The sequence below is a fragment of the Danio rerio genome, chromosome 10 (assembly GCF_049306965.1).
Source record: "Danio rerio strain Tuebingen ecotype United States chromosome 10, GRCz12tu, whole genome shotgun sequence".
NCBI classification, from domain to species: Eukaryota; Metazoa; Chordata; class Actinopteri; order Cypriniformes; family Danionidae; genus Danio; species Danio rerio.
In genome coordinates, this window is record NC_133185.1 from 30,626,091 (window position 1) to 30,637,732 (window position 11,642).

The window sequence follows — 11,642 nt, forward strand, 5'->3', positions numbered from 1 at the left end:
GGCCCATATTTGACATAAAGCTGGCACAGGCATTCATCCAGCACTGACATGCAGCATGTGGGTCAAACATGGCCCAGGTTTGGCAGAGGTGGCACCATCTTTAAGGTGGCATGCAAGACATGGGCTAGATGTCAAATGAATTTGACCCAGATGTTAAAAACTGGTACGTGGGCCATTTAAGTTTGGCCTATCTTGCCCCACATTTAAAATACGTTTCAATAATTTTATTATTTTGAGCAAAGAAATATTTTAATGCACAAAGTCATTTCTATTGTTCTGTTTGCATTTTCGAATGCCTTCATTTTAATTAAGGAAACAATTAGATTAGATATATTAGATTTATTAAACTATATATGTTGCAAAATAACTGAATTTAACCTACATTGCATACATTTTATTAACCAAGTAATTATTTTACAAATTAAATTATTATTAATTAACCATTACTAACCATTGCCATTACTGATACACCTGAAGCGCAATGCTTCATGGGTTTATCAATTTCTTGATTGGAAAGTTAATCTCTTGAAGATTAAATTTCCAAGTTATGGGTTATTAACTTGGCTGACACTAGGCCCAGATATGGTCCATGTCTGGCTCTTATATGGAAGCCAGACTTGGTCCAGTCATGTAGCAGAATTTACTGTGGCATGTGGGCCAAGAAAAAGTTGATTGTCTGGGCCAGAGCTGGGTCAGAGAAATTTTGCTATGTAGGATGTTATGCATTTTTGTTGAAGCAATTGCACTTTTATAAAGTAGAGTTATTTTTTTATTGTTCGTCTAATATGCTTCAAGCTTTATCAGATGTCAATGGTACAGTGACCACCCATTTAAATACACAATACTCTAAAAACAGCAACCCATTCATGAGTAAAGTCTCACATACAAAGCCAATCTGTAAAGTCTGGCCAACTTTACTATTCAGATGAAGAAAGCTTTTAAAGCATCCATTGAAGTGTGAATGCTTTGTATAAGACACAAGACCTTGTTAGTGTGTGTTGACATTATGTGAGGCCCATGACTTGTGCGTTTTTTGCTCCGGTGGGACGAGCGGTTTCTTCATTATTCATGATCCGCCTTGCTGATGCTATTTATACCAGCGTTTTGACTCATGCTCCAGTGATTCTGTCTGCTTCTGGAAATTTGTCCATGTGTGGGCCATGATTGTACTTCCTAAATACATTTTAAGGCCTTTGTGCAGCTGTAAGTGTAATAATAGAAGGCAGAAGAAACTCATTACCAGAAATAAAATATAGAAGAAATTATTTATCACAGCAATTCCTCTATTCCCTGTTTAGGAAAAATGCATCGCCATGAAAATATTTATACGTGCATAGGTCAAAGACACCATCAAATTTATATTTTATATAAATTAATATTATATTAATGTTAAATGTAATCGTCTACTTTAATATTTTAAATAACTTAAATATCGAAATGATATAATGATGTAGCTTAACCCCTAACAAATATATTAATGTAAAAACTGAACAACGCACATTCTGACCTGTACATGAATTTAAAATACACAAGAATAAGTGATACTAACAAAATAAAAACTTCTATGTTTGATTTGTCAATAAAAAGTTATTAATTATATGTGTGAAACCTACCCATTTGAAAGATAGTGGTAAAGTATGAAGTAAAATGACAAATAATTAGTATTTGGTAGCTGCAATTTTATTTTAAGTCTATAGAAAAGTATTTTAATGTGTCAACCAATGATTCTAAGGTTCTTTTGGAATTCCAAATATTGTTACACTTTATAACATTTTAGTGGGTCATCTACACTCACCGGCCACTTTATTAGGTACACCTTACTTGTACCATGTTGGACCCTCTTTTGCGTTCAGAACTGCCTTAATCCTTCGTGGCGTAGATTCAACAAGGTACTGGAAATATTCCACAGAGATTTTAGTCCAAATTGACATAATAGCATCACGCATTTGCTGCATGTTTGTCGGCTGCACATTCATGATGCAAATCTCCCGTTCCATAACATCCCAAAGGTGCTCTATTGGATTGAGACCTGGTGACTGTGGAGGCCATTTGAGTACAGTGAACTCATTCTCATGTTCCAGAAACCAGTCTGTGACGATTCACGCTTTATGACATGATGCATTATCCTGCTGGAAGTAGCCATCAGAAGATGGGTACACTGTGGTCATAAAGGAATAGACATGGTCAGCAACAATACTCAGGTAGGCTGCTGCGTCGACGCAATGCTCAATTGGTACTAATGGGCCCAAAGTGTGCCAAGAAAATATCCCCACCACTATTACACCACCACCACTGGCCTGAACCAATGATACAAGGCAAGATGGATCCATGCTTTTATGTTGGTGATGCCAAATTCTGACCCTATCATCCGAATGTCACAGCAGAAATCGAGTCTCATCAGACCTGGCAACATTCATTAAATCTTCTATTGTCCAATTTTGGTGAGCCTGAGAGAATTGAAGCCTCAGTTTCTAGTTTTTAGCTGACAGGAGTTATACTGTACACAGCGTGTTCTTCTGCTGCTGTAGCCCATCCACCTCAAAGTTGGACGTGTTGTGTGTTCAGAGTAGGCATGGGATGATAACTGTGTTCAAGGTATACCGCGGTTTGGAAGAGTCAAGGTTTTAACACAGTCAAAAATTTCTGCGATTCCGTTCCTAAAGTATGAGTAAGACTATTTATTTACATTTTTTGTTTAGCTTTTAAGGACAACATTTTCTCCAGCAGAAAAAAATATCCAAAGATGCCATTTTAAATTGTAAAACAAATCTGTGTTTTTGAAACCTACGAGGACAGCAGAAGTCAATAATTTATTTTAATTATTTATCCTGACATGTTTACTGCTCTAAAATATTTTAAATGTTTCCCAAATTAAAATATATTTTGTACAAAGGGGAAAAAAGTTTTGTTTTTACCCAGATAAAAAGAATATATTTTAGATCAGCAATTTCAATACCATAATACATTGAAACCGTGATATTTATGTCCAAGGTTATCATACCGTCAGAGTCTTATACCGGCACATGCCCAGTTCAGTGATGATCTTCTGCATACCTCGGTTGTAACGAGTGCTTATTTGAGTAACTGTTACCTTTCTTTTAGCTTAAAACAGTCTGGCCATTCTCCTCTGACCTCTGGCATCACCAAGGCATTTGTGCCCACAGAACTGCCCCTCACTGGAAATTTTCTCTTTTTTGGACGATTCTCTGTAAACCCTAAAGATGGTTAAGTGTGAAAATCCCAGTAGATCAGCAGTTTCTGAAATACTCAGACCAGCACGTCAGGGACAAAGAACCATGTCATGTTCAGTCAAATAAATCACCTTTCTTCCTCATTCTGATGCTCAGTTTGAATTGCAGAAGATCGTCTTGACCATATCTACAGGCATTGAGTTGCTGCCACGGGAAAGAAGAAGAAGAAAAAAAAATGTTTAATGCACAGAAATCTTTATAAAACAAAAACCCTTCAAGGCCTTTATAGTGCAGTCAACAAAATAACCACAATAAAGAAAGGAAAAGGTCAAAATGTTACATTTCTGGTGTAAGTAACACTTGATGTATTTTAAGTGTAAATTTGGTATTTGAGCTGTGAAACTGATCTGCGGTTTGCAGATTTCATGTCTCTGGGGATTTTTGGGAATCTCATTGCCTCTGGAGAGGAAAGTGGAAATGCCAAGTTTCTTCACATGGGAGGCTGCACCCATTAAAAGAGAAAGAGGTTTTAGAGCATGTAATTTCAGCAGCAATCCGCTGGCCATCTGCGAAAGCTGGCCTGCACTGGGCGCAGCTGTTTAATAGCAGTGTCAAATATAGAGTCAGATGTCAATGGCACAGCGACCACCCATTTTAAAATCATATTCATAGAATAACAATGACTTCAATCTCAAGTGTCTCAAACCTAAGAGATTATACTGATCTATTTCTGTAAAATGAAAAAAAAAAAAAAAACTGAGGTTGGGTGGTCTTAGATGGTTAATGATTATTTCCAGCTGATGTGGCATCTGAATTTCAATTACCAATTCAGCTCAAGCAACTTCATAATTAAATACACACTCATTATGTATTTAAAAACACGTTAATTTAAGGGCACAATGTGGTCTGATGAAACGCAAAATAAGTATGCCATCTAGTGGTGGGTTTTTAGCAATGACATCTCGCTTGGCTTCAGACCAGTTAAACCAGTTAAACATGTCTTATAAAAAAATGGTGAACACGCCTTACTAAATATGACAACAAAAACAGATATTGTTTCAACAACTTAAGGAGCTTTCAAGCTTTTTTGAATCGTGTTTATACAGTATTAAACATTTGTAAAAAAAAAAAAATAAATAACAATAATAATAATACATAAATAAATAAATAAGTAAATATAAATAAATATATATATATATATATATATATATATATATATATATGTTTTAGGACGTGTTTGGGACACAAAAATACCGTAAATGGCTGCTTTACTTGGAATTCTCGTTACTGCATGTGTGTCAGCCAATAACAAGGTTGCTACTTAAATACATTGAAAGTTCACCCAAAAATGAAATTCTGCCATCGTTTACTCACCCTTCACTTGTCACAAACCTATTTGAGATTCTTTTTTCCCCTGTTGAACACAAGTTAAGAAAATATTGGAATCTACTTCAACAGTATTTGTTTTTCCTATTATAGAAGTCAATGGTTGCTCCAGTTTCCCCCACCAGTCAAAAGACATGCGCTATGGGTGAATTGGGGAATCTAAATTTTCAGTAGTGTATGCGTGTACCCAGCAAACAATTTTGTGTTTATAGACGTCTTAATGACATCTAAACGTAGACAGCCTGGCTAAAACAAGGGTAAATTCGAGCTGTCAGAGAAAATCTATATAGACATCTAGCCAAAAAAGACTATCAAATCGACAGATTTAATAAGTGTAGTCATTCATTTCTGTTTGTTTGATTTATTTGGTTTTGACCTATTCTTTAGACGTCTATTAGATTTTTTACTGATAGCACAAATTAAGCCTTGTTTTAGCCAAGACTACCATGTTTAGACATCTATTAGGCATCTTTTACAAATAAAAAATACTTGCTGGGTGTGTCTTGATCTTCCGGGTTGGGGATTGAGCATTGAGCTAACAACCGACTTTGTAAAAATTTGATGTTATGAAACACCAACATGGTGCAGCTAAATATGAACTTCGATATAAACGGCCCTGATAGTAAGAAAGAACTCAATGGTTACCGGTTTTCAACATTCTTCAAAATATATTTTGTTCAACAGAAAGAAAATAAAAAAAGAAACAATAACTTTACACCTTGTCATAAAAACAGTAAACTGAGGCTACAGTTCACATGCCTTCACTAAACGAGCAGTTGAAGATTGGGAAATGGTTGCCTGGTCTGACGAGTCTTCATTTCTGCTACAGGATGTGAATAGAAATTAGTGTAAACATGCACGTAAAGATCAATCCTGCTTTGTAATTGAAGACTGGGCTGCTGCATGATGGTGCTGTAAAGATATGATGAATTTTTGGCACCTTTTTTCTGGCTGTCCTTGCACAGTGTACCTAGCGATGCGACTTCTAGCAGGTGAACGAGGCATGTCAAAAAGCTTAAATCAAACAATTAAACAAGTTTCTTGACAGTGAATTCACTATAGTCAAATTAGCCACTGCAGTAAACAGATCTCAATCCAGAGCACCTTTGGGATGCAGTGGAATGGGTGATTGCATCATGGAAGTGCAGCTGACAAATATATACCAACTACATGATGCCATCATGTCAACATGGACCAAAATCCTGAATGAATGTTTCTAACATCATGTTAAACCTCTGCCTCAAAGAATTAAGGGATAGTTCACGCAATCATTTACTCCCCCTCAAGTGGTTACAGATGTTTAAGAGTCTTTCTTCTGCTGAACACTAAAGAGGTTATTTTGAAAGAAGGAACCCCTGAATACTGTGGAAGTCAATGTTTCCAGCTTTCTTCAAAATATCTTCTTTTGTGGTCAACAGAAAAAAAGACAGATTTGGAACTTGTTAAAAGCGAGTAAATGATGACAATTTTCAGTTTTGGGTGAATATCCCTGTCAGGTACTAGTTTCAAATGCCAAAGGTCATTAAGTCTAGTACTAGCAAGGTTTACCTAATAAAGTGGCTGGATTGCAAATTAATCAATTATCCCAGAAAAAAAACCTGCTATTTTAATATTATTTTATGCTATTATATATTTTTATGCTACAATTTTAGTAATTTTAGCAATAAAATTGTAATTTTAAATTACAAATAAACACTGATTAGCATTCATTCTAATAATGGACTTGCACAATTTTATTAAATGTAGTTCATAAAAGACACACACATCCACATTTCCAGTCTGCTCAATGTTTAATGAATTAAGCAGATAACAAATAAAAGGTTGCCCACATAGAAATGCACAGAAAAACAGCTTAACAAGGCTAAAGTACAATTCTTTCAACGTTACCTAACAAAAATAGAGATGTAATTGTCAGCGGGCTAAGTGCTTTCAGAGGCATCCACATTGGTCACCAATATTTCAACCGGCTCTTCCATTAGAGCAGATTCACTGAGTGATGCCGATCACTCCACAGGCCAGACGACCACCAGCGTTGCCAGTTTTAAGACTTTCCTCATTGCCACCCTTCCCCAAGTCATCCTCCTTCTCATGAATCTACAGCAGGAAGACACAAGAGGTCGGCTGTTATTGCACAGTTATTGTCATTTAATGTGCCGCTTTTTATAAATGATGTCTTCCTTACCACCATGGTCCTCCCAATAATAGAATGTTGGCCTGACAGAGTCAGCATTGCATCCTCGATTTCAATTTTTGCAACACCACTGGCATCAGCGGTCACATTACCCAGGTCTCCGACGTGTCTAAGAGAGACAGTACATTACAGTAATAAAACATCTACTAAACCAAGACATCACACTGAACACATACTGTATTCCTAATGTGCATGCAATAAAACAACAAATCTTTCATTACTTCATTATTTAAATCAATCAATTATCTGTGTAATCGAAGGCGATTTTCAGTCATTCTATGCATTATTCCCTTCACACAGTTCTAATAGTCACCGCTTCTTTGAGTTAGCGCATGCTCATGTTGGTATAAGATTTGACAGTATCGAGCCAACAAGTTCTTGGGCAGCCTTTCCTCCTACTTTCACTGACCATTCCCAGCAAGACTGCCTTCTTGAGTGAATTGCTACGCATGACATGGGGAAGGATAGAATAGGATAATTTCTGTTTGGTGATCTTGGCCTCCGGCGAGGTCTTTGGCTTGATGCACACTAGGACTTCTTTGTTGGCGATTCTCGCTGCCCACGGGACGGTATTATTTATATTCTATTTATTTATAGCTTTTTGTTTATTGCCAATTAATATGTGTAATGCTATTTACACTTCATTTAAAAATTTTCATTTTCATTTTTCAATTGGGTAGCCATGTTTTTTTTTTTTTTAAGTTCCTCTTTTGACAAAAAATAAAAAAGAAAATCATAAAATGCTATTGCAGGATTTTTGCAGATATCATAGTGTCAAATTCAAGACTTTTAAAGACTTTAAGGCCATTAAGTATTACATTTAAGACCTATATCACAATACCAAAAACATGCATACGCATAAAGAGAAAACGCAAAATTTGTGGTAAAACAAATGTATTCAAATTGAACAGTACTGAAGACAGGTTAGATGCATCATTGAACTATAGGAAAAAAAAACAAACAAACATCTTATGCTGTCGCCTGGTGCTGCATCACGCACCTTCGCTGACTGCGAGGGCACCTCAAATGGACGAGGCTCTTTAAAACGACAGGGGCAATGAAAAGAAAGCCACCGTAAAGTCAGACGCATAAACAGAGAAATAGGAAGTTTCAGGAACTACGTCATATCATTAATATCGTTCAAGATTTTTAAACTTATTTTTTATGATTTATTAAAATGATTATAAAGATTTTTATAACCATTCAAGATTTTTTTAAAATCAAACTTTGATGCATCACTTGCTTTTGTTCATGTCTCGAACAGTTCTGCCAATTAATGTATAAAAGCAAAAAAAAGTACACTTACAAAAAACATATTCTGTAATTGTGTACCTGGTTCACTTTTGCCATGACCACTTTTGGCTTAAACTTATCCCTCATGTTTTTTTCAAACTTTAACAAAAGCTTTCATCTTTTCCCACAGCTGTTGCAATCTGGCTAAGAATTATTTGTCATCTGGTTCTCCACTATCACGCATGGACAGATCATAATGGTGTCTGTAAAGTCGTATACTCGTTTCAGACAAAATCTCTACAAAGGGATTCTTATTCAACTCAAATCAAACGCTGTGCGAACTGTTCACCCGAGTCTCAAATAATCCTGTGCGCTCCACCAGCCGAAAACACGTCGCGCGCATGACGCATGCCATGACATCACATTCGCTGCGTGATAACAGTTCGTTATTGAGTTCAATAACAGTAGGCTGATTGGCTGTTGCATGTTGGTCTCATTTGTAGTTTTTATACCGCATTTTATACCACATTTGGACTATTGAAATAAACAACTACAACACCACAAAAACCAAGCAACAACAAAAAATAATTTAAATGAGCATTAGATGTAGTGTTACATGGACATGGGAAAAATAAGACCGGTGCAAAAATATTTAAGACCTAGAACAGCAAATTAAAGATTTTTTTAAGGCCTAAAATTTCGATTTTTAAGTTTGAGACTTTAAGACCCTGCGGAAACCCTGTATTCGATGTTCTGTCTTCTGACACCACACATGCCTAAATTGAGATACAGGCCCATGCGACAAATGCAGATCAACTTTTAAACAAACAGGATTTAAGTAAATGGGACAACTTTGAGGGCAAGTAGAGTTTCTGCTTTCAGTGACAATCCGTACAGACAATAAATATTAGCATTTTACTATATATAGATACTGTAAATCATGCAAAACAGATGTATCAGAGCACACTGATAAACTCACCTCACACTATCGGTTGGCCCACCATGAGTTTTGTCATGAGGGTTGAAGTGCGGACCTGCACTGATGCAGCCTGTGATCAAGAGCAAAAAATAAATAAAAATAGCACAAGTGTGATTTGTGGCCCTTTAAACGCATTAAGTGCTTACACTATGAAAGTATGTAAGTGGAGAATTTAAAAACTTTTCAGAGCTGTTTACTCCTTCACTTTGGATTCAGAACCAGGTAAAAAATGGAGTCTAATGGTTTTAGGTCAAGGTTATTGGTCCTGATGGGATGAACTTGTACTTTAATGCAGTGTTTCTCAACCATGTTCCTGGAGCTGATGATCTGAATCAGGTGTGTTTGGTTAAGGAGACATGGAAAATATGCAGAACTGATGATCCTCCTGGAACGTGGTTGAAAAACACTGCTTTAATGAATGGAGTGGCATACCCTGACACCCCGTTTACACCTGAAATTATGATGCATTTTGCTCACAAGGAGGTTGTTTACACCTGGGATCTCATTTAATAGGGTGGTGAATGCACAAAATGGGGGGAGAAATGAAGCGATATAAATCATCATGTGGGCCATAATAATCGCTAAATGTTCAGTTTGACCACTCCTTACCGTTTGTGTTGTCACCAAAAGCATGGACGTGGAAACCATGTTTTCCTGGAGTAAGGCCAGTAATTTCACCAGTCACCTTGACTGGCTTCTTTTCACCCTAAAACATACAGATCCATTGTGTGGTTAACAACGGTTTCATATCACTTCAGAAAACATGGTTTCATATCATTTCACAAAACAAAAGCGCAGTTAACCAAGTTATGCTTGGCTGCAAAACACATCATACAGACAATTTGTTTCCAAATGTACACCTGGAATGCACTGCATGTTTATCTCAACACGGAATCAAAAGTGACAATATGCTTATTTTGCTTTCTTGCAATGTCACTTATTTTATGAGAGGTTTATCAATACAAGTCATAAATCACCCAAGCTCAACTAATAGAAAACCACAACATTCAAATCAATTCATGGAAAAAAAAAAATTTTTTACTCTTCAACCTTTGTCCTCGTTACAGACATTTTACTCAGATATACATTAAAATATGGAAGAAAAGATCATGAAACTTGTTTTAATAGATTTGAGTAATAAAAAAAATAAATTTAAAAAATCAAAACATGCCTCGATGACATATTGAATACTTGATTGAGGTAAAGTTGGTTTTACATCCGCACATTCATTCAGTGAAAACTTATGAAATACCCCCTATATTTTTATATTTTTTTACTTTCAATATTTGGTATGAACGCAAGTTTAACTTTAAAACAACATTAGCACAAATAGTTTGATAGTGAACAATGTTGTACTTTGAAAGTGATTATATGATTTACTATTTAGAATTTTAATTGATTTTCTTTGGTGAAATTATATTATTAAGGAGAAAGACTGAATATGCAAATATACAACTAACTTTACCTCAACAGATACTTGAAGCGCTGCTGGATAAAATACAGAAGAACTTCACAATTTAAACATTAAATTATTATAGGGAAGGCTAAAGACAAATTAAAACAATATAACGAGATTTGGGACTAACACAAACAGTAAATAGCGCTTAACAGCAAGTAAATGTGTATTCAGATGCCACACCAATACAGTAATAAGCTCTATCAGCATTTAAAGCGTGCTGTGATCTCTGTCCTATTTGGCAAAATTATGACTGCAAACAGAGATAGAGGAGCATGAGTCAGCAAACCTTTCCCCTTGTAGTAAATTCTTAAGACTTTCGATAAAGTAAATACCTCAAGAACCTACAGGCAACCTACGCTACAAAGTCTCAATATCAAACTCAAACGCATGGCGGTTCAAGGTTTGCATGTAAGTTAACGTCTGCTATTGAGGAAGCATATGCGTTAATTAGTTTGCGCGTGCATGGGGGGGCGTAGACCTGCCATCTTATCAAAGGTCATTTCTGAGCTGCTTTCAGCGGTTTATTATGGGATGCGACATTGCACAAAATATTAGTAATAGGATGTACAACTCAACATTGTGTTTTTAAACATGTTCGGTCATTTATATTTGCATTGCATTCGCACAGCAAATTCCGTGCAATTGCATGCTACTCTATCATCATGCATACGTAAAAATATGACAACAGACGTCTTCAATCTCGATCATGGAGTGCGTAGTAGTTTCATGCTAGCTCGACGCGCGCGCTGCTCTCCTGCTACATGAACGTCATTTCAAATATGGATCAAAACAGACATTTTTTACCTCTTGATTGAAATAGACGGTGCCGGTCACTTCACCGGTGCCTTTAAGCACACAAACGGCCTTGTTCACCATGCTGACTGTAGATTATGCAAACTGAGAAGTTGTGAGAGAGTGAAAGAAACCGACTGTGTTTGATAAGAGGAGGCACGTGAGCGGAATCGACCAATGAGGAGGCAGAAAAGAGCGGTGGATGCTGATTGGTTCAAAGTCTGGCGTGTCACGGTGTCATAAGGTATCGTTTTGAATGAACTTGTGGAACCAGTTACTTTAGTTATTTTATTAGTTATATAAACTGACACTGAAAGTAAACTCTTGTCACTTTTCTTGCCATTTTAATTACATTTACGACACGGCGGCTTAATGGTTAACACTGTCGCCTCACAGCATGAAGATTGCTGG

At 36.4% G+C, this 11,642-nt stretch overlaps 1 protein-coding gene across 1 annotated transcript; it reads right to left on the minus strand.

The window, feature by feature from the left end:
- Positions 1–6,348: 6,348 nt before the first annotated feature.
- sod1 (superoxide dismutase 1, soluble) lies at positions 6,349–11,383 on the minus strand. The gene is given in 5 exon segments (NM_131294.1): positions 6,349–6,671; positions 6,760–6,877; positions 8,981–9,050; positions 9,590–9,686; positions 11,244–11,383. Coding segments are annotated over 5 exon segments (465 nt in total). The 5' UTR covers positions 11,316–11,383; the 3' UTR covers positions 6,349–6,563.
- Positions 11,384–11,642: the final 259 nt, after the last annotated feature.